Raw genomic sequence first — 23,157 nt, 5'->3', positions numbered from 1 at the left:
AATCCCAAAAGTTTTGTTTTCAGACTTTTGGAAATTTGGTTTGCTCATGTCTACTTCTGCAGGATGCTTGAATTCAGATTTTCTGCACCTACAAATAGTGTTAAGGGAATCAAAGCTATAGATGGTACAGGGATTGCAGTCACACTCAGGGCCAAAAGACAGAGAAGGCCCAATAGCTTTCTGCACCCATTATGAGAAAATTATTATTGTAACCATTAAATCGTTACTGTAACCACTACTGCCATCAGGGGCCTAGCCACAGCTTTATTGGAAAAGGGCGCAGTCGCTGGATGCATTACACTGTGTTGATCCATTATTATGCATTATGGGTGCTGTGGGGAGTACTGTATATCTTGTGGAGCATTATACTGTGTGGGGCCACTTTGGAAAACTATAAAGTGGGGGATAATTGTGGAGGATTTTATTGTTTGAAGGCTCTGGGGAGCCTTTTATACTGTGTGGGCCACTGTGAAGTATAATACTGTGTGGGGGGGGGCAGTGTGGAGCATATTATACTGTGTGAGGCTACTTTGTAGCATTATATACCATGTGAAGCCATGGTGCCGCATTATATACCATGCGGGGCCACTGTAGAGCATTATACCGTGTGCAGAATTTTATTCCATGTTGAGTATTATATTATACTCAACATTATACTGTGTGTTGGGGCCACAAGACAGGCCACATATGATATGCTGAGGATATACCCACAAATGTTGCCAGTATAGGGCCCCAAATACCTGATGCCAGCCATGGTCAGTTAAACATAATGATCATTTTCAGGTAGAGAGTCATCTTCTTCTATATAAATAAGGATGTTCGACTGCATCACTAGAAGTCACAATAGATACACAGTTGACTTTTGTACCTCAGATGCAGGAATGTGCTGTCTATGGCAAGCTTTACAGGAGAATAAACATATTTTTGAAGCCCTAAACCTAAATAATAGGATTTCAATATTTACTGCTCATCCATTGGTCATGTCTGATCTGCCTCACACCATTATCCATGCAGATTCCTACAGAATGACATGTCCTTTGAGGCTACCCCTCAGGAAAAAAGTAGGCAATCACTATGGACATGATTATGGTGATCAATGGAAAAATGCTACCATAGATCTATTATACACTTTATTGTATTACAGTTTTAGGCCCATGAAAAGCGGTTTTTCCTTGGAAACTCCTTCATTGTTGCTTAAATGCTAAAGCAAAAACAGTGTTGTGAAATGACGCACATTCTCCACCTCTGATATGGTGACTTGTGGTACAAGTTTAGACTGACTCAGTATCAGGTTATCTAAAGGATTAATCATCACTTCTGGTTAGATATACAAAGAAACAGAGAACAGAAGCTCTCATTGAAGACCATCGTGTGTCTGCGCATCGTTACTAAAGTATGAAAAACAAAGCCCTAAAAATAGCAGTCGTCTGTCTTCTGTATGACAATTTACCGTACTTTGTTTTGTTCCTTGCCAATAATGGAAAAACACATGGGGCAGATGTATCAACACTGGGGGGCAAGATCTAGTATGCTGTAAAATTGCTCATTTTTGTTTCAGCAATAACAGCAAAATTATTTTTTTTAGACTGTATTGCAAACTGTGATGTTGCTTGTTAAAATGCAGGCAAAAATCTGTTCCACAGCTGAACAAATTCTTGTACCCATAGAAAAAAAATAAACCATGAGGCTTAGGCCCAATGTGGAGAATACCTTCCACACACCGCAGAAAAATACCTTCAGCGGAAATGCTGCAATTTCCAAAAACGGTTTCGTTTTTGGAAATTGCAGTATGTCAATTATGCAAACGGAAACGTCTGCAGAGGAAAATTCTTCTGGCTTTCTGTGAAAAGTACTGCATGAAAACAATGCATTTTTGCCGCAGTTTTTCCTGCAGTGCTATTTCACTGTGGCCCGCTACATGTGGCTTTAGCCTAAGGTTCCATAGTGACATACGGTTACCTGCAATTCTAGAATAAATCATGGTAAAACTTCAGTATACTTTAAGTTTTGCTTGCTCCTTTCAGAATGGAGACTAGGTTGCTTGTACACTTTTTGTTCCTTTGGGAAACATTGAAGTTGCAGCTTAGTCTCTCTAATCCCACAATTTCACTGTAGCTCACAGCCCAGTAAGCACTATGTATAACAGGTTGACACCATTGCCTTGTAGCACTGAGTTCTTGGCTTCAACTCTAACCAAGGACAACATCTACGTGCAGTTTGGATATTCTCCCCATGTTTATGTTTTTTTCTTTTAACTAACTGGTTATCAGATTAATAAAATCAAATCCTGTGAGTGTCTTTCAGACATTAAAATGACATTGTGAATGAGACTGGGGATCAGAAGTGATCACTGTCTATACTGTGCTGCGGAATAAGTTGGCGCTATTTAAGCAATGGATAAATTATATACAGTGACATCTTTTAGGTGGATCCTATTTTACAGTAAAATTGTAATTATTGTATGTGTAGTGAACTTAGTCTTCACTAATATTTCGGGTTGTTGTCATTTTAGCTTAATACTTATGGGATATGGGATCTTATATATGGGATCTTGTGGCATTGCTACTCTTCATTCTAGATGATTGATTTTGTATAAGAAATAACAATACTATGACTCATGCTACAGGGTAATATTTTGATATTTTTAGCTGTGTAGATTTGCATATAGTTCATTTATATATCATTATTTCCTTCTTAATATAATATAAAGACACCTATTAATACATCAGAGCATTCCTTTATTCTAGAACTTCAACATATTTTACAATCTGCTCTGAAACACACTGACCTACATAGAGATAATGACGGAAAAGCACTTTTGTGATCATAAACTATAAATCATTTTGAATGGTCACGTAGATTATTTGTGTGCCCTTCTGACTATAGGCCAGGGACAGGCACGGTCAGTAAATGCAGAAGGTTAGTGATATAAGTCTTTCATACAGTGCCCATGGTATGGATGTGTCCATGTGCCTATGACTGCAAATACATGTCCTCTATTCTATAGTGCAAAAATGCAGTAAAGTAATTAACATTTCTATTACTATGATACACATTTAGGTTAAGGCCCCACGTAGCGTTCTTTCCTGCAATGCTTTCTGCTTCAATTACACTTATAGGGAAACCGCCAGCGTTCCCTTAGGTATAATTGATGCAATGGTTTTGAAAATCGCAACATTTCCGCTGTGCATATCTTTCTGCAGTGTGCGGATGGGATGTGCAGGGCCACGTGGGGTCCCGGCCATATATTTCATGTGGTGATGGTTTTTCCTCACTGTAGAAAAATCCATTTTAGAGCATTGATCAGTAGAGTAACGTTTCCTCTTATTTTAGGTCAAAGTGAATCCTGTGATCCTGTGAATTCCATCCTCCCCAAATCTCACCTGTTTACCTGAGTGAAGTTGTTTTTGCCGCTTCCGTCTCTGTACAAAATTGTAAATAATAGTATAGCTTGTACATAAAGTATAGTTTTAATAAATTCTTACAATAAAAATCCATCTTGGCAAATGTATTTCTTTATTCATATTAAGCTTTATTAATCATAAAAATATAGACAAGACAAATCCAATAGACATAACAAAAAGGACAGTGTATAAAAGATGTCAAGTTACTCACATAGAACGTACCCGTGATCTATAAATTACACCCAATAAATTCATGAATAAATATGAAATACAATACAAATATAGAAATGGGTACTATTCTTATAAGATTAATAAATAAATTACATTACTACCAAAGAATGTTATTAGAAGTATCAAGCTGAAATACGGCCATTAAACTTGTATATGAGCTCTGGAAAATGTCTATAAGTACCCCACATATAGCAATGGCTGAGAGGCTAATAGCATAAGTCAGGGGCAGGGCAACAATGAAGCAGCTAAATCCAGCACCAAACACAAATACATGTGGATCATAAATAGTGGACATATGGTGGAGCGATTTTATCCAGGGGTAAGACTTGACGCCACTCCCGACACACGTTTCAGTTGCGCCTTTGTCAGGGGCTTATTTATTTATAGGGTTATTTATTTCTTTTGAGATAAGCTCTAGTGGAACTTACGCCCCCTGGTGGGCTTTACAGTACATGCTCTTGTCTTAGTGTTCTTTGTTCGTTATTTAAATTTTTACATACTAATATTTTATTTAATATTAAATAAAAGAAAGCAAACTTTTGCACAAGCGGATTATATATATATATATATGTATTTAAAAAAAAAAAAAAAAAAAAATAACATATATATATATATATATATATATATATATATACATACACACACACACACATATATTATTTTAATTTTATGTATTTATTTATTTATTATTTTTTAAATACATACATATATATATATATATATATATATATATATATATATATATAATCCGCTAATATTGTCTGTTGCTTCCTTTTGCATTACTGCTGGCTTGCAGTTTTTGGTTATAGTTGTGAATGAAGACTTTTCCCCTAGAAGATCCCTAATGCTTTGGGGTAAAAGCTCTATATGCTGTAGAATCTTTAATTTAGCATGAACTATGGGAGGGCACTGGCACTGGTCGCTCCAGAATTATTAAGAGCCTCCACCCCTGCAATAATTATTTTCAGGAGGTTTTGAGAGCCATAATTCATATCTATGCAGTCCATTGATTTCCAGTATAACTCATAACTTGTCTGGCATGAAATTGAAGTAGATCTCAATAGAGGCTGTATATTTAATCTCTATATTGAGGCTTATGGGGATAGCTATTAGTGTATAGATATGAAATGTAAAACAAAAACTTTTATTGCGTAATTATTAGACTCAGCTATGTATGCAGGTTATCTGGTAATCTGCACCACAAATACATATTACTCACTATTAGTATGGATCATTGTACAATACAAGTAAATCTATGCACCAATGACAATCCCCCCTATATTCTGGGCTTTATCCTTACAAAAGGGTCACCAGATGATGTGGACACTCAGGAAAATACTGAAACAGTTCAGCTGGATCATTAGTTATATGAACCCTGAGACTGAGGCGATCTTACAGCCATATAATCCCCCATCTAAAGCTGAGACCTATCAATGAATATAAATTCGGACTAATAAGGATTCTCTCTAAAAAGAGTAAACTCCACTGCAGAAGTATGATAATAAGAGAAGTAATCTCGGTAACTAAAATTGCTGTAGTGTTGTGCAAGTGATCAGAGGGTCAGCATAATGGCAGTGGATCAAGTCCTCCAATACTTAGCGGTCTGGCATGGAGGGAATATTAAATTTCCTTCTATATGTTTGTGTTCTCCACAAAGTAGCCTAAAGATGTGGAGGTATGAAGACTGAGATAGACACTCCAAAACCTTCACTTTCTTCTAAAGCAGCCACTGAAGGGCTTTATGCTTCACATCATTGTCATGTTGGAAAGTCCATTTGTGCTTCATGGTTATCTTCTTGGCTGAAGACTACAAACTGTACTTTTATGTGACCAGATAACATACTGCATACTGGCCTCAGTTTTGATACAATTCTGCTTTGGCTCACACAAGCCCACGTTAGCAAAGACCCCATTATATATTCACACTAGGGATTAGTGTGCTTGTCTTCATAGACTCGGTTGACTCTCTAAACAAAGCAATTATGTTCATGACACTTTGGTTTTATAGCTTATAGTCAAAGAGGACGTTTCACGGGTTTGGGCACAGGCAGTTCTATATACTGCTAGAAAGCCAATAGTGCGCTGAATTCAGCACACTGTCGGCTTTCCCGATCTGTGCCCCGGGTAAAGAGCTATTGGTGCAGTTACTGTAGCTCTTTACAGTCAGAAGGGCGTTCCTGACAGTCTGTCAGGAACGTCCTTCTCCACAGCAGCACCTATCGCACTGTATAGTGTGAGCGGGGAGGAACGCCCCTCCCTCTGCTCACAGTGCTCGTCCATAGATAAGTATTATCAGGAGGGGAGGGGGCGTTCCTCCCCGCTCTCACAGTACAGGCGCTGCTGTGAAGAAGGACATTCCTGACAGACTGTACCGGCACCAATAGCCCTTTACCCGGGGCAGAGATCGGGAAAGCCGACAGTGCCCAAATCCATGAAAGGTCTTCTTTAAATGATTTTGTTTCAGAACTTTTGAGCTTTGTCTATTTGCATATTTTACTTGACCATTTTGTGGGGTTAGTGCCAGAATTTTGGTGCAAAGTTACCCTGTTAGTAGATGGCATAAATACAGATAAGACAGTCTAAATATTCCTTAAATTTATCATCCAGCATGTGGTACAATACAACACATAAAACAATGGCACAATTGCAGGTTTTTTACTATAGCCCTCAAAACATTAATAAAATTAATAAGTACTAAGCAAAACATTATATGTACCAGAGTGCTGCCATAAAAACATGTCCTGTAAAAACATGTATACAGAGAAATAAAAAGTTTTGGTTTTGGAATGGTTATAAAACGGTGTGTAAAATTGAGTGCTTTCTTAGTGGGACTCTTTTTCACTTTCTCACAACCCAGTGATTATGCTAGGTTGCAAGGCCCAACCCTTCTGACAGTGGGGAGATATTGGCCCACGGCAAGAGCATTTGTTGAATAAACCCCAACAAATACTATTATTATAATTTGGGGTCTCTAATGACTGGAGGCCCCAGGGAGGTTAGCAAACTTAAAAAAAAACAGTGGTACTCATCTCTGTGTAAGGATCCAGTTCTGTTTTTACGTTTCACCTGTCTGTGGGCAAGTCTGCCTCGTTGTAAGATGGCCGCTATAGCTTCGGTGGCCATCTTGCCTGCTCTTGAGGCTATATTAATGAATGCACCTGTGTTCCTCCCTGCTTGAGTATCAGTCAGATCTTTGTCTCGGCTGCCTCTAGCTCTCCGCCTCTATTGTGAAGAGTCCCGTGGTTCTCTTGTTCCAGAGTTCTGCCATTTCTTACCATACCTGCATCTTGATACCTGTCTTCCTCCCGGCTGTTGCCCTTCAGCTTATCCCCTCAGCTGCACATGAGCTCCCCCTGATTGATTCAGTCTCTCATCAGGAAAACCTCTAGTGCTACACAACCTGCCTTTTACTACCGGCCGAACGCTACCCAGCTGTGCTGCAACTGACTGTAAGTTCGTCTCTTCTTTGCTGTAACTATTGTCTGCTGTGCATTTCCCCTATCAGCCATAGGTGTCCACAGAGCATCCACACATAGTGTAACACTCTGCTGAGTGACTGCATGCTGTCTTTGGCTTCTTTAGTGATATTACAGATGTTACACGGGTCAGGCCAGCCTCACGACGCATAATGGTGCTGGCGTAACCCACATCTGTGATGTCATTGAAGTGGACTGAAAACAGCAGGGTGTCGCAGTGGAGCCCAGGAGTGTGAGTAACACTGTTTTTTTAAGTTTGTCATCTCCCCTGGACCTCAGTTCATCATACTCTGGCGTCTCAAAAGACCCCAGAGTATAATAATAGTGTGTGGGTGGTGTACCTTAAAAAATTTTAGTTCTGCTGAACCCAAAATTTTTGTAATATTTGCTACAAACACCACTGGGGACAAGATGGGACAAAATACTATGTGGAGGGGCCACCTATGGAACATAATACTGTAATGAGGGGCCGCTATGGAACATTATATTGTGCGGAAGGCCACTTGAGCCATTATAGTGTGGGTAAATGGGGCGTTATATTGTGTTGAGGTAAGGAAAGGGAATTCTATTCAGTGGGGCGGCCCAAGTCAAAAGTTTGCTGTGGGGCCCAGTTTTTGCTAGTTACGTCCCTCTTTAAGAGTATATGATATATTAATTATTCATACTTTTTCATAGATATTGGCCATCTCTGGGACCACATAACATATAATCCTATAACCCATGACCTTGCCTGGAAGTCAGCATGTCCTGTTGGTGCTACCGTCAATCTATGCAGGATGAAAGAGGAAAAATGTCTAAACATCCCAAATTCAACAAGTGTGAACCAAGACCAGGTGGGGTAATACTCCTTTGGTTCCCAGTTTGGCATTTAGTGCAAACTTTAATTTTCAAAATAGACAGAGCATATTCTTACAGCTAAGGAATAGGAATGAGCGTTGAAATAGTATTTTCTGTATAAAGCAAAAAGAGAATATAACCACATAGACTTTGATAACTTCTCCAGCAGTCAATAAAGCCACCTTTTCCATTGCCACCTTTGTTGCTGCAATATTTCATTGTATCATATTGTTTCATACTTTTACATGGAGTGGCTCTGCATTAGCTATATGTTCTTATTACTAAAGAAGGATTCCAGAACTGCACATTATTGACAGTGTAGTTACAAGGGTTGTTTCACAGTCCATCCTAAATATTGACATACTAAATGTATTATTTTTCTAAATCTGGATTGTAAATGTGTTAAAGTAATTATTAAGCATTTCTTGTTTGTAAAGTTGTAAAAAAAATTAGAAAAACTGCCAAAGCCTGTATGGTCCGTTCAAAAAATTACAGGGCAGATTTGGTAGTGAACATGCAACAAATGAATTCTGTCACATATTGGCATACGATCAAACAGTATCAACAAATATATTTCATTGTACCAACAATTAAAAAGATACATAATATGCATGAGTGGGGTGGGACTGTATACAGCTGAAAGTGTCAACTTAAGAAAGAAAGTTTTGTGTAAGGCTGAAGCTCCAAGTTGTGGAAATGCGCCAAGAAAGGCTGCAAAAGGAATGGGAAATATATAGGACGTTCTTATTCTTCTACCTTCTGCTCAATCCACTCCTAGCTTTGGCTCAGAAAACTGCAGTAAAATCTGCAACAAAAAAAGCTGCGTTTCCACAACGTGGGGCCTCAGCCTAAGGCCGGCGCCCCACGGGACGTAAACGCTGCGATTATCCCGGAGCGGAGACGCGAATCCCATCTCCACTTTGCGGAAAAGATCACAGCGCGAACATGCTGCGATTTGCAAACCTGTTGTGACTTTGCGAATCGCAGCATGTCAATTATATTTATGGAAACGTCGACGGCTTTCCTGTAGATATAATGTTAACAGAAAGTCTGCAGAGGAAAACTCTGAACTTTCTCTTAAAAGCGCTGCAGAAAGAACCGCAATGCGTTCATGCAGCGGTTCTTCCTGCAGTGCTTTAGTGCTGCGGATATGGCCCATGGGGCCTTAGCCTTAAAGTAGTTTTCATTTTAACAATTTTTGTTATTATTTAGGCCATGTATAATCAAGTGGACCCTCATCCTGAGCTTTGTATGAAGGCAAGTACACAACACTTTTTTAAAAAAATTAAAAACATAAAGTCTTAAAAGAATATTCAGTAGTAGATACCTTTTAGTGGCTAACTAGGCTTGGTTCACAAACATGTCTGAATCTCTATTTCGAGACTCAGTCACAGTGTTTGCCCCAAATCACCAGACAACACATGATATAGTCAAAGGGGTCTGTTGGGACCTGTTTGTGTTGGGATTTTAATGCTCCATTTGTCTGTTATTCTGGTTCTCCAATGACCGTGGTGGGGAGATATTCGGTTGTACAGTATTTTACATAGTTCATTGGACTTTTTTTAATGTTCTGATTCATTTCTTGTTTTATCTGAGAGCATATTGTACTATGTTTCTATTATTAATTATGGTTATCTTATTCTAAAAACTTTAATAAACAGAGTAATAAATAATATCATGACATAAGCAAACTTTCAAGATTACTCAGATCTCTATCAGGTGTGGTGGAATAGTGTGGTAAATGAGACATGTGATGTAAAGCAGAGCTATCAATATAAGTGCTCATTCACACAAATATACCATATACTTGACTGTAAAAGACATAAAAACAAGGCTAACCCATTTTCATGGATCCCTCATGGACTTGAGGATCAAGGAAATGACAGGTTCTATTATTTAATTGATCAGTTAAACAGACCTTTAGGCTAAGGCCCCATGTGGCGTTTTGTAGTAAAAAAAAAGCAATGTGGGAAAAACTGCAGTGGCAACACATTGCAGTTCTTCCGGCAGTTCTATTTAGGGTGCATTCACACGGAGTAAAATGGAGTGTAATTTGGAGAGTTCATGGAGCGTATACGGAGCGTTTACGTAAACGCTCCGTAAACTCTCCAAATTACACTCCATTTTACTCCGTGTGAATGCACCCTTAAAGATACTTCGTAGAGGTTTCCAAAAACACAACGTGTCTGTTGCAAGTACTTGCCCGCAAAGTAGAGATGGGATTCACTTGACTCCCATATCTACATAGCTGTAACTATAAAACACTGCTTTTTTTGTGGTGTTTCCGCAGTGGGAAAACTGTCGCATTTACATGACTTGGGTTCTCGGCCTTAAAAAACAAGAATGTGAATAGATCCATTAGTGTCTATGAGGTCGTATGCAGGCCATTATTACAAAGGGTGGCGCATAGGCGGAGAACCCTGTTGAGTGAATAAGCAGTAAGGAGGGGTGTAAACAGTAAATGATTTGGCGTGAAGTCTGGGGAGTGGAGGCTTAATTCTCTTATGATTGAGATCTGGTTCATGATTGTGATGCACCCACCAGGCCTTAGGACACATCGTTTAAGTCATGCAGAATAATAATAATAATGATAATATATTTTATTTATATAGCGCGAACATATTCTGCAGCGCTGTACAATTTGTAGAGTTTAAGTACAGACAAAAAGATTCATTACAAAGAAATAGTTAATTCACATGATGGGACTGAGGGCGCTGTTCGCAAGAGCTTACAATCTATGAGGTAGAGGGGTGACAAGAGGTAGCAGGGGCGGCATCTGAGGTAGCATTGCTTATACAGTGGTCAGACAATTTTGTAATAGAGATTACTGTCATTACACACACAAAACTGTATGAGCCATTACCAATCGTGTCCTTTAACGTGCAGTTGGTGCCTGGATACAGGTATATAAAGTTAGTCTGAAACGGCATCATATTCTGTAGGCTACTGTGGGAGCATGAACATAGGAGGCTTCGTTTTAGGGATTCTAAATACAGTACGAAAGGGTTTACATTAGGTATTGTGACATGACTATCTGAAAAGATGAGTCTTTAGTTTGCGTTTGAAGCTGTAGAAATTGGGAGTTAATCTGATTGTCCGGGGTAGAGCATTCCAGAGAAGTGGTGCAACTCGGGAGAAGTCTTGTATACGAGTGTAGGAGGTTCTGATGACATTGATAAACTATTGGTCTTAGGTCATTGAGTGAGATATTAGATGAGAGATATTAAATTTTAGATATTGGTCTTAGGTCATTGAGTGAGCAGAGCGCACGGGATGGGTGATAGACAGAGATGAGAGAGGGAATGTAGTAAGATGCAGCATTATGGAGAGCCTGGTAGATGAGAGTAATACATTTATATTGTATTCTGTAGTGAATAGGCAGCCAATGTAGTGACTGGCACAGACCGGAGGCATCGCTGTAGTATCTAGACCAGTGGCATAACTATCGCCATAGCAGCGGAGGCAGCTGCCACAGGGCCTGGGACATTAGGGGCCCGGTGACAGCCGCTACCGCAGCTATCATTATACTCAGGGGTCTTTTCGGACCCAGAGTATAATGATCGGCGTCCGGGGTCATGTGACGTCCGACGTCATTGAACAAGGACAGCAGTGGAGAAGGCAGCGGAGAAGACCGCGTAGGAGACGGGGGACAGGTAAGTAAGTAACAGTAGTTTTTTAGGTTTTTATTCCCCCGGGTCTCTGATTATTATACTCTGGGGTCTGAAAAGACCCCAGAGTGTATAATAATTGTTTATGGGTGTCCACAGTGGGACATAATACTGTGTGCAGGGGCCACTATGGGGAATAATACTGTGTGTAGGTGCCACTATGGGGGACAATACTGTGTGCAGGGGCCAGTAAGGGACATAATACTGTGTGCAGGGGGATAATACTGTGTTCAGGGGCCACTAAGGGACATAATAGACTGCGGAGGAAGGGGTCGTTCGATGTCTTCGGCGTCGGTGTTGGTCGGGGGGGGGGGCATGTCAAAAGTTCGCCACGGGACCCGCCATTTCTAGTTACGCCACTGATCTAGACTGATAGATGAGCCTGGCCGCTGCATTCAGAATAGATTATAGAGAGCAGAGTTTAGTGAGGGGAAGACCGATTAGTAAGGAGTTACAATAGGCACGACGAGAGTGAATCAGAGCGACAATAAGTGTTTTTAATAGATTTCGGATAAGGAAATGGCGTATTCTGGAGATGTTTTTGAGGTGGCGATGACATGAGCATGTGAGTAATTGGATATGGGGCGTGAAGGAAAGGTCTGAGTCAAATACAACCCCGAGGCATCAGGCATTCTGACTAAGAGTTCTAGTAAGGCCGGAAACCTTAATAGAGATAACAGGGACAGATCTATTAGATGCTGCAAACAGCAGTTGAATAAATTCATGTGACACAATATTTTAAATTCTGAATGTGTCAAAGGTTGTCGTGGGTTTATATTTTCAGAAGATGCGACAGGGCATCCACAGCCAACCTTAAAATGTTCTCAAACTGCACCTAACAAAGCTCTGCGCAGACAATGCCTCCCGGACTAAGGCGATGCATGAAAAACAAAATGAAATGTTGTCCAGCAAAGAGAAGGGGTCCAAAATTTCATAAAACGTAACATTTAATAGAAAAAAAAATCCATAAAAAACATTCACAAATGGATAGACAGAAACCCAAATTTAAGCTAAAGAAACATTAACAAGCACCCCTTTAAATCACATTGCCCATGACAACCACAGATGGAATAGGAATGGTCATTGTGGATGTGTGTCTGATGTGGTAAGACCTTCCAAAATTAACTTTTATGGTCCTTAACATGAGCCCTTCCAAATTATGTTAGAGGCCCTTAAGCTGAGCTACCAGCAGAGATTGAGGCCCTTTAGGTGACTTCAGCCTTGCACCAGCAGAGTTTTTGGCCTTTGGGTGAGTTGAGCCTTGCACCAGCAGAGTGTTAGCCCCTTTAAAATTCTTAGCCCCTAAAACGGTGGTTCCAGAGCCATTACTCTCATTGTAATGGATTGATGCAGTGGATTGGACTGAGGACCCAGACATTGACCTTGATTTTGATTGGGAAATTGATAACATTTTGAGGACCGCAAAGGTGGAGAATTGGCTGCAACTACTACTACCGGTAATGGTCCTCTAATATCGGAATCTACATTACCTATACAGGGTTCTGATCAGGTGTTAATAGTCCAACCACTTTCCCTTCCGACACCAGATTTAACCAACAAGTAACTGTTCTGTATCCCTGTTTTCCACAGTCTGTGGAAATCTGGACTCCTGTCCCTGCAGTGTATAGCTCTGAGAAGAGCTGCTGTTGTTCTTCGGTTTTTCCCTGCCTATCTCAAGCTAATGCCTATCTAACCCTCAGCAGATATGTCTCTCTCCCTATCTCTCACCGCAAAATGACACAAATATGGCGGCGGCCGTTCTTATGAATGGGAGGTCACATGTTTTCGGCAGCCAATGGGTTTTTTCAATTTTTTCTCTGCCTCCGTTGTGGTAGTTCCTGTCCCACCTCCCCTGCACAGTTATTGGTGCAAAAAACACGCCAGGGAAGGTGGGAGGGGATATGAATATTTACTGCGTATGCCGCGTGGTATTCGATTGGGAACTGATACATCGAACGGCCTGATAGTCAATCGAATGGTGTTCGCACAGCTCTAGTAAACATAGCTTAAATTTTTTTTGCCACATATAGATCTGTCTTTTCTCCATTTTTACACAGGCTCAGTGCAGATGATTATCCCCTTCCTGACATCCACTATGTATATATGTATGTGTATATATATATATATATATATATATATATATATATATATATATATATATATATATATATATATATACACACATACACACACACACACACACACACGTCGGAACTTCAAATATAATGCCAGCTCAGAGTGGGTGACATAGCCACCAGGTCTCCATAATGCCTGGGATCAGAGAAGACTCTGTAAAATTAACTTTTATGTGTAATCAAAGTTTATGGGTTTTTGATAATAAGAAAGGGGAAAAAGGAGCACACAATAAACAAAGGCATGTAGGCCTCACAACAAAGGCCATTGAATGTAATGGCAAGGCACATGCAAGACCACCATTTCATTCAAAGTTCTTCACACTATGGTTGTGCCGTGACAAGGAACTTGAAGATCAGGATTTACGATCTATTGATTAGTGGAGGTCCCAGCCATCAGACATGTATCTGATCATATGAATAGGTGATAAATGTAGTTCATGGGACAACCCATTTATTGATGGTACAATTCTTTTAACCCCTTAACGCTAAATCACGTACCTGTACGTCAGGGAATGTGGTTAGTTCCCGCATTCCCACGTACCTGTACGTGATAGAGATCGCACGGGTTCAGAAGCAGAGCCCGTGCGATCTCCATGGGAGGCCGGCTGTATCTGACAGCCAGGCTTCCCCTGTAGCAGCAGGGACGGTGATTGCACCGACCCCCCCCTGTTTAACCCTTAAGGTGCCATGATCCATAGTGATCATGGCACCCTAGGGGTTTGGCCGGCCATAAAGCATGCTGCCGGCTGCCTAAGGAGTCTGTGTGAGCTGTAATTTACAGCTACAAGCTGCTCCTTAATCCCTCCCCCCATCGGAGCTCGCTCCGATGGGGGGGAGTGTTAACCCCTTGGATGCTGGGACAAGAGAAAGCTAGTCTATGCATCTGCATAGCTAACTTCCGCTATAGACTGCAATACACGTGTATTGCAAGTCTATAGTTAGTATAGAACCAGTGATCCTCTCTGATCGCTGGTTCTAGTGTGCTTACAGCACAAATGTAAAAAAGTTTTTTTTTTTTTTTTAAAGTGTGTAAAACAAACAAAAAAAACAAACAGTTACATTTCTTGTAAATCTAGAAAATCGCTGTTACACTTGTAAGCCTTGTAACGTCCACAATAAATTAAAATACAATCAAAAGATGATGCCGATATAAAGCAGAGATATGGGAGATAATATTTATTACTATATTTGGGTGGTATAACTACCGTATTTTTCGGACTATAAGACGCACTTTTTTTCCCCAAAATTTCGGAGGAAAATGAGGGTGCGTCTTATAGTCTGAATGTGGGTTTGCAGCATGGCCGCGCTACTGCCACCGCTGGTTTTCTTCAGCGGCAGTAGCACGGCAATCCGCAGGCCCCGGCAGCTAAGACAGTCCCCGGCATCTGCTGTAATAGACCGGCGGATGCCGGGGAGTGTCTTAGCTGCCGGGGCCTGCAGATTGCCGCGCTACTGCCACCGCTGGTTTTCTTCAGCGGCAGAAGTGTGACAATACTGCAGGCCCCGGCAGCTAAGACACTCCCCGGCATCCGCCGGTCTATTACAGCAGATGCCGGGGACTGTCTTAGCTGCCGGGGCCTGCGGATTGCCGTGCTACTGCCGCTGAAGAAAACCAGCGGTGGCAGTAGCGCGGCCATGCTGCAAATCCGCTCCTCCTCCGCAGGTCCCGGCAGTTAGTTAGCCCCGGGGCCGGTCCCCCCCGGCTACCTTTAGTGATGCAGGCCGGCTCCTGCACGGCGAGGCCGCAGGAGCCGACCTGTTCCGATGACAGCCGGGAGCCTAATGAAGGCTCCCAGGCCTGTCATAGATATATATTACTATCGCGGCTGGTCTATGACCCTCCGCGATAGTGATGTATAGAATCTCCCATAGACGGCAATACACTTGTATTGCCGTCTATGGGACTTGCAATCAAATGATTGCAGGTTCAAGCCCCCTAGGCGGGGGATATTAAAATAGTAAAAAAAAAAAAAAAACACTTAAAAAAAATATAATAAAAAATAAAATAAATAAAAGTTCACCTCCTTTCCCTAGAATACATATAAAAGTATAACATTACTGTGAAACATATACATTAGGTATCCCTGTGTCTGAAAATGCCCGGTCTACACCTGGCCCCACAAAAAAAAACGCCCTATACATCCCCGTACAGCTGCAGGGTCACCTGTCAATGTGGCCTTGCAGCTGTTCCAAAACTACAACTCCCATATATTAAATATTTTACCATTTTTTGCCTTATAATTTTTTTTCCCTATTTTTCTCCTCTAAAACCTGGGTGCGTCTTATAGTCCAAAAAATACGGTATCTGCATGAAAAGCAGAGAATTTCACATTTTGAAAATTGCATTTTTTTTCCAAATTTCCATCAAATTTCCTATTTTTTTTAATAAACAAATACATAAATATTGATCAGTGTTTACCACTAACATGAAGTATAATGTGATACGAGAAAACATTCTCAAAATCACTTGTGTAAGTTAAAGCGTCTCAAAGTTATTGCCATTTAAAATGACACATGTCAATTTTGAAAAAATAGGCCTGGTGCTTAACATACTTTTGGGCTGTGTCCTTAAGGGGTTAAGGGCTTATTCAGGCATAAGTTCATTGTTTCATCTGTATAAAACAAATTTTTTCTTTATTGTGTGCAGTCCAAGGAAAACCTAGATTGCAAACTACAATCACATTTATCAGAGAATTGGACAAACATAGGGCATGATGTGTTTTTGCCTGACCTGGCCCATATACATATGTATGCACTTGTTTTTATTTCCAGTTTACCACTGAAGAGAACTCTTGGGTGAGATGTCCCTTTGCATCTGAAGCCTTTCCAGGTAATAACACAATAGCACAAACAATATGTAAACCTAATATCAAGTTATATATCTGAAAAATATAATATAACAGAGCGGCATTGAAAAGACCAATGATAAGATGCAAACTGCAGATACAATTATACACACACTGAGAATATTTACTCACATTAGTTTCTATTTCAGCTTGGAAAATGAAAACTAATGTTATGGCTGAAATGATACAGATCAAATTCATCTCTTCAGCTAAAGCAAAGTTTTCGGTTTTTATTTGCAATCGGACAAAACATGATTCTTGTGAAACTCTTCAAAAGCTTGCTTTAGTCCATGTGGTGAGTTTGCAGATTTTTGTACAATCTGCCTAACACTTTATTTTCTCAAGTACAGTCTGTTACAAATGCATAGCAAATAGCAGGTGGGATGTGAAAGCAAATAACAGAAATTAAGGTAAACAAAAAAATTCTACATAGGGGTATCTTCCATTTTAATGCGTGCAACTGATTTAAGGATGGATTCACATCACCATTATTCAATGTCTATTGCTCTCATCCATCATAGGACGAGAGCAGTGGATATTGAATGACAGATTCGGAGTCCTCACTATTGGTGGTCTATCTGCATTTCTCCCCAACCCCAATGTACAAAACACAATGGCAGCTTTCATCCATTAGGGTATTTGCTTTTATCACTGAAGAAAAAGTCCTTTTTTACATTAGAGTCAATGGGAAGAGACACAGAAAGAGGGAGATGGATGATAGCAATGCACTCTTATAATGGTGGTGTGGATGTAGGCTAAGATGGTGATTAGTATAAAGAACAAGCAACCATGTCCAGAAAAATTGGGATAGAGAAACATTTCTTTATTTCACATCTAAACACTGACTGACTGAAGTGGATTGAAGGTAATTGGACAATGCATAGATAAGCAGTTACATGGTCTGGTGTGGCCTGTTGGTTTGCTATTTCAGAAAAAAATAGGGATATAAAATGTCTGGATAGAGATTGAGTTAAAGTCTACAATTTAGTAGCTTAGATTGCTCAATTTGCAGCACAGATAGACGTCAATACAAGTTAGGGTCCATTAATATGGAGGAAAATGGTGAAGAATTTGGTGTGGAATTTCAGCGCCCAAAAAAAAAAAAAGCCTCCCATTGACTTCAATGGGTTCCTTTTTCTGCTAGGAATTTCAGCGCCGAAATTCCACACCAAATTCCTCACCATTTTTGTCTGTGTGAATGCACCCAAAAGAAGGTCACCATTATATTGACACAAAACAAACCTATCAGAAAGCAGATATTTGGTACATCGTTAGAAAGAAGAAGTGTATCAGGAGGTAGTCACAGGTTCCCAGTCTAAGAAATAGCTACTGATAATATTGGCTAAAATAGAAGAAGATTCTTCTGTTTGATTAGTTTCTCACATAAGAAGCTAAGTTGTTAAAGTTCACAGTACCTGCTGCTTTTATTCTGGATGTTTGGAGGATGAATTCCTGTAGTCCTGAGTATAGCGCTATACTTTCCTCTTGGAGTCAAATTCTGCACTAGTGATAGGACACGGTTTCAGAATATAGTGATACAAAACATTTCATGAAAATAACCCAGGAGTACTTTACGTCATATTCATTGTGGTGGTTGTGTATGAAGGATGGACCCAACTTTATGTTCTTAGAGATTTATATTACATGCAGTATAGGTCAAACTCTTCAGCATCAACATTTTTAAATTCTGCTCTATGCAGGTAGGAATATATTTTTCCATCCATAAGTTTGTCCGTAATGTTACTCAGAAGCTCAGAGGTATATTTCCCCATAGAAAACCAGTATCAGTACTTCACCAGTTATTTTAAAGAAATACACACTTTATAGGATCCATAATCTTGCAGAAATAAGCTAAAGGAAGGTTCTGAGATTCTATTGCAACAAATATAAAAGTATGTTCAAAAACTCAATTGTCTAGACCACAAAGTTTATTAATAAAACACTGAATAGCAGCGACAACCACTGTACCAGGAACCCCCAGACAGTAAGTAATAGGAAAATGAATAAGAATGACACCCAAGGAAACGCAAATAATGTGAAAGCCAAGGACCCCCATAACAATAGTAGACAACTGTCTCCAGCAAAAGGACTGAGCTTTCTTGCTATAACACAAAGGAATCTCATCTCTCTCTTTATATTGTTTATTAGTTTAAGGTATAATGCACAAAGCTGAGTTTATGACTTATCTAGTACTTTGGAATGCCACATGTGACTACATAAGTAAAATCATTCATACTTGTAAAAATACAATAGTTAAAAAAAAAAAATATATATTCTTGGTGGATCTCGATCTCTGTTCAATTGTTCTGATCAACCAATTTATCACATTAAAATTATATTCGCTATCCTGTTCAGTCTGGCTAATAATTTTTACATATCCATAGGGAGCATCAGGCTACGTAACCCTCAACTTATCAAGAGATCTATGCAGACCAAATATTTGTATTCAGGTAAGAATATAATAAATATATAATATACTAGAGGGAGGACCCGGCTTCGCACGGGTATATTACATGTTATGTTTGTGTAGTGGCCTCATAAGAATTGTCCAGTTTTGCACTGGTGTATTTTGTATGTGGTTTGTGTGTATGTCCATAAGCGTCATGTGATTATGTGTATCTCATTTTGGATATCAGTGAAAAACCTGTGATCAGTTGTTATGGATACCTGGAGTAAAGCTGTATCTAATCCTTCCCCAATCCTTGTTGGTGTGGTACTGTGTACAGATGTGTGTATCTAATCCTCCCGTAAATGAAACTGTGTGCAGACGTGCATATCTAATCTTACAGCATGTGGTACTATGTGCAGACGCGTGTATCTAATCCTCTGGCGTGTGGTACTGTGTGCAGACAGGTGTATCTAATCCCTGGCGTGAGGTACTGTGTGCAGATGCGCGTATCTAATCCTCCCCCGTGTGGTACTGTCTGCTGAGATGCGTATCTAATTATCTGGCATGTGGTACTGTGTGCAGATGCATGTATCTAATCCTCCAAAGTGTGGTACTGTATTCAGACGCATGTATCTAATCCTCCCCTGTGTGGTATTGTGTGAAGTGGCGCGTATCTAATCCTTTGGCATGTGGAACTGTGTGTAGACTCGCGTATCTAATCCTACAGCATGTGGTACTGTGTGCAGATGTGTGTATCTAATCCTCTGGAGTGTGGAACTGTATGTAGATGCGTGTATCTAATCCTACGGCATGTGGTACTCTGTGCAGACGTGTGTATCTAATCCTATGGCGTGTACAACTGTGTGAAGACACGTGTATCTAATCCTCCCCTGTGTGGTATTGTGTGAAGAGGCGTGTATCTAATCCTATGGCGTGTGGAACAGTGTGTAGACGCGTGTATCCAATCCCCCGGCATGTGGTACTGTGTGCAGACGCGCGTATCTAATCCTACGGCATGTGGTACTGTGTGTAGACACGCGTATCCAATCCCCGGCATGTGGTACTGCGTGTAGACGTGCGTATCTAATCCTCCCCTGTGTGGTACTGTGTGCAGACGCGCGTATCTAATCCTCCCCCGTGTGATACTGTGTGCGGAAATGCGTATCTAATTCTCTGGCTTGTGGTACTGTATCCAGAGGCATGTATCTAATCCTCCAAAGTTTGGTACTGTGTGCACACACACGTATCTAATCCTTCCTTGTGTGGTATTGTGTGAAGAGGCGCGTATCTAATCCTTCGGCATGTGGAACTATGTGTAGATGGGCGTATCTAATCCTATGGCATGTGGTACTGTGTGTAGACGCGCGTATCTAATCCTCCCCCATGTGATACTGTGTGCTGAGACGCGTATCTAATTCTCTGGCTTGTGGTACTGTGTGCAGAGGCATGCATCTAATCCTCCAAAGTGTGGTACTGTGTGCACACACATGTATCTAATCCTCCCCTGTGTGGTATTGTGTGAAGAGGCGCGTATCTAATCCTTCCGCTTGTGGAACTATGTGTAGACTCACGTATCTAATCCTACTGCATGTGGTACTGTGTGCAGACACGTGTATCTAATTCTATGGCGTGTACAACTGTGTGCAGACGCGCGTATCTAATCCTCTGGAGTGTGGAACTGTATGTAGACGCGTGTATCTAATCCTATGGCATGTGGTACTCTGCAGACGTGTGTATCTAATCCTATGGCGTGTACAACTGTGTGCAGATGCGCGTATCTAATCCTCTGGAGTGTGGAACTGTGTGTAGATGCGCGTATCTAATCCTACGGCAAGTGGTACTGTGTGCAGACACGCGTATCTAATGCTACGACATGTGGTACTGTGTGTAGACACGCGTATCTAATCCTACGGCATGAGTTACTGTGTGCAGACGCGTGTATCTAATCCTATGGCGTGTACAATTGTGTGAAGACACGTGTATCTAATCCTCCCCTGTGTGGTATTGTGTGAAGAGGCGTGTATCTAATCCTATGGCATGTGGAACTGTGTGTAGACGCGCGTATCCAATCCCCCGGCATGTGGTACTGTGTGCAGACGCGCGTATCTAATCCTATGGCATGTGGTACTGTGTGCAGAGGCATGTATCTAATCCTCCAAAGTGTGGTACTGTGTGCACACACACACGTATCTAATCCTCCCTTGTGTAGTATTGTGTGAAGAGGCGCGTATCTAATCCTTCTGCGTGTGGAACTATGTGTAGACGTGTGTATCTAATCCTACGGCATGTGGTACTCTGTGCAGAGGCGTGTATCTAATCCTATGGCGTGTACAAATGTGTGCAGATGCGCGTATCTAATCCTCTGGAGTGTGGAACTGTATGTAGACGCCTGTATCTAATCCTTCGGCATGTGGAACCGTGTGCAGAAGTGCGTATTTAATCCTCTGGTTTGTGGGACTGTGTGCAGACGTGTGTATCTAATCCTCTGGTGTGTGATACTGTGTGCTGATCTGTGTATCTAATCCTCTGATGCGTGTATCTCAGTTTGGATATCAGTGATGTATTGTGCATGTGGAGTGACCGTGTGTATTGCAGTTGGAATATGAGTGAAAGTCTGGCAGGTTTGTATTGGCTAAGGGGGGGGGGGGGGCACTGTGTTTGGAATGCTGTATCTCAGCAACGGTACGTCCGAGTGAGTTGGAGTCTCATCTTAAACCTTCCCGGATACCTGAAGTATCTCTGTACCAAATTTGGTGAAGATCGGTCCAGTCGTTTGGTTCGCATTAGAGCACAGACAGACAGACAGACAGACAGACAGAAATTCATTTTTATAATATAGGGAGATAATGGTTTGAGATCTAGTATAAGACCTTACCTCCTCTTTCCATAAATCAGCACTCATAGTTTGCAAAATGAGGTCAGAAAAACACTAATTAAATCTTTCTGAATTACTAGCAATCTTACTATACTTTATGAAATACTTTTTATCTAAAGGATTATTCCATTAATGTTGAACACTTTTTTGGAGAGGCAAAGCTCTGGAAAAATGTTGATTTGTGCATTTGGCCTTTTTCCTGTTATGGTGTTCACTATATGAGATAAATATTTTTAGAAGATATGAGTTTGCCATTTTTTGAGTACAATGCTGTTTATTTTTTTCATTTCCATTTCCATATAGTCCCCAGTATAATCAAGTAGTGCAGGCCATTAAAAGAAACTTACAGATTCTGGAGACTGATCCAGTGGTTAAAAACATCTTACAAGCGGGTGTCAGATTTGTTCCGAGTAGGGGTAGGTCACTAGCAGATCACCTCTCTCCGAGTTTATATAGTTCACAAGATGAGCAAGAATCTACATGGTTGAAAACCGCAGGTTTTTATAAATGTGCATCTAGCAGATGTACCGTATGTAAATATAGCAAAAGAACAAAAACTTTTGGTCCATCTACCAACAAAACCCTATTTAACATTAGGAATTTTTTAAATTGTAATAGTACGTATGTCATTTACGTTATTGAATGCACTTTGTGTGACCTGCTCTATGTAGGTTGTACAATCCGCCAAGCTAAAACTAGAATATCCGAACACCTGGCGGATTGTTCAAAAAATCCATCAGACAATATCTCCAATGTATCGAGACATTTTGCCACCTGTCATAATGGAGATAAATCATCTTTCCTGTTTTATGCGATCCAACATGTTTCTATGCCTAAGAAAAAGGAAGCCTTCTGGATCTGGAAGTTGAATACTAGAATACCGGTGGGATTGAATATTAGGCAGGGTTTGGCTCTAATTTATTGATGGGTTTATTGTTTGTTTATCGGCTTTTGCCTTTTTTGTGGGTTTTCTGTCTATGTCAATCATACTACACCGGCGTTTGAATTGAACCCGCTGCACGTCATGTGATGTTCCATGTGATCTAGTATTGCGAGAGTGCTTCGCTAGACGTGCGGCGGGCCTTGGGTGATATACGCCACATACAAGATTTGGATAGACTCCTACAGCTCCAGTCAGGGTTTGGTGAGTCTGTGATATGCTTTATTAGTATTTGTACCATGTAAATGAGTTAATTGTATCTCTTTGTGCTTTATGATTAGTGTTCCTTGTACTGCATAAACTCTATATGTTTTTGTATACATAGCATGTATAAGGTTAAATTAAAGCTGAATGTG

The 23,157-nt window shown here is 40.6% G+C and overlaps 1 protein-coding gene across 1 annotated transcript in view; it reads left to right on the top strand.

Moving 5' to 3' along the window:
• The window catches only part of IL17REL (interleukin 17 receptor E like), a 97,082-nt gene that overhangs the window by 31,398 nt on the left and 42,527 nt on the right, over positions 1-23,157 (top strand). The window contains exons 10-14 of the mRNA XM_075273437.1: positions 7,787-7,944; positions 9,161-9,205; positions 16,524-16,581; positions 16,747-16,892; positions 18,982-19,047. Coding sequence (XP_075129538.1) covers positions 7,787-7,944; positions 9,161-9,205; positions 16,524-16,581; positions 16,747-16,892; positions 18,982-19,047 — 473 coding nt within the window. The remainder of the gene's footprint in view (positions 1-7,786; positions 7,945-9,160; positions 9,206-16,523; positions 16,582-16,746; positions 16,893-18,981; positions 19,048-23,157) is intronic.

This window comes from Leptodactylus fuscus, chromosome 5 (genome assembly GCF_031893055.1).
Source record: "Leptodactylus fuscus isolate aLepFus1 chromosome 5, aLepFus1.hap2, whole genome shotgun sequence".
In the NCBI taxonomy this organism is placed as follows: domain Eukaryota; kingdom Metazoa; phylum Chordata; class Amphibia; order Anura; family Leptodactylidae; genus Leptodactylus; species Leptodactylus fuscus.
Note: the sequence above shows the minus strand (reverse complement) of the source record. Positions and strands in the feature narration are given on the sequence as shown.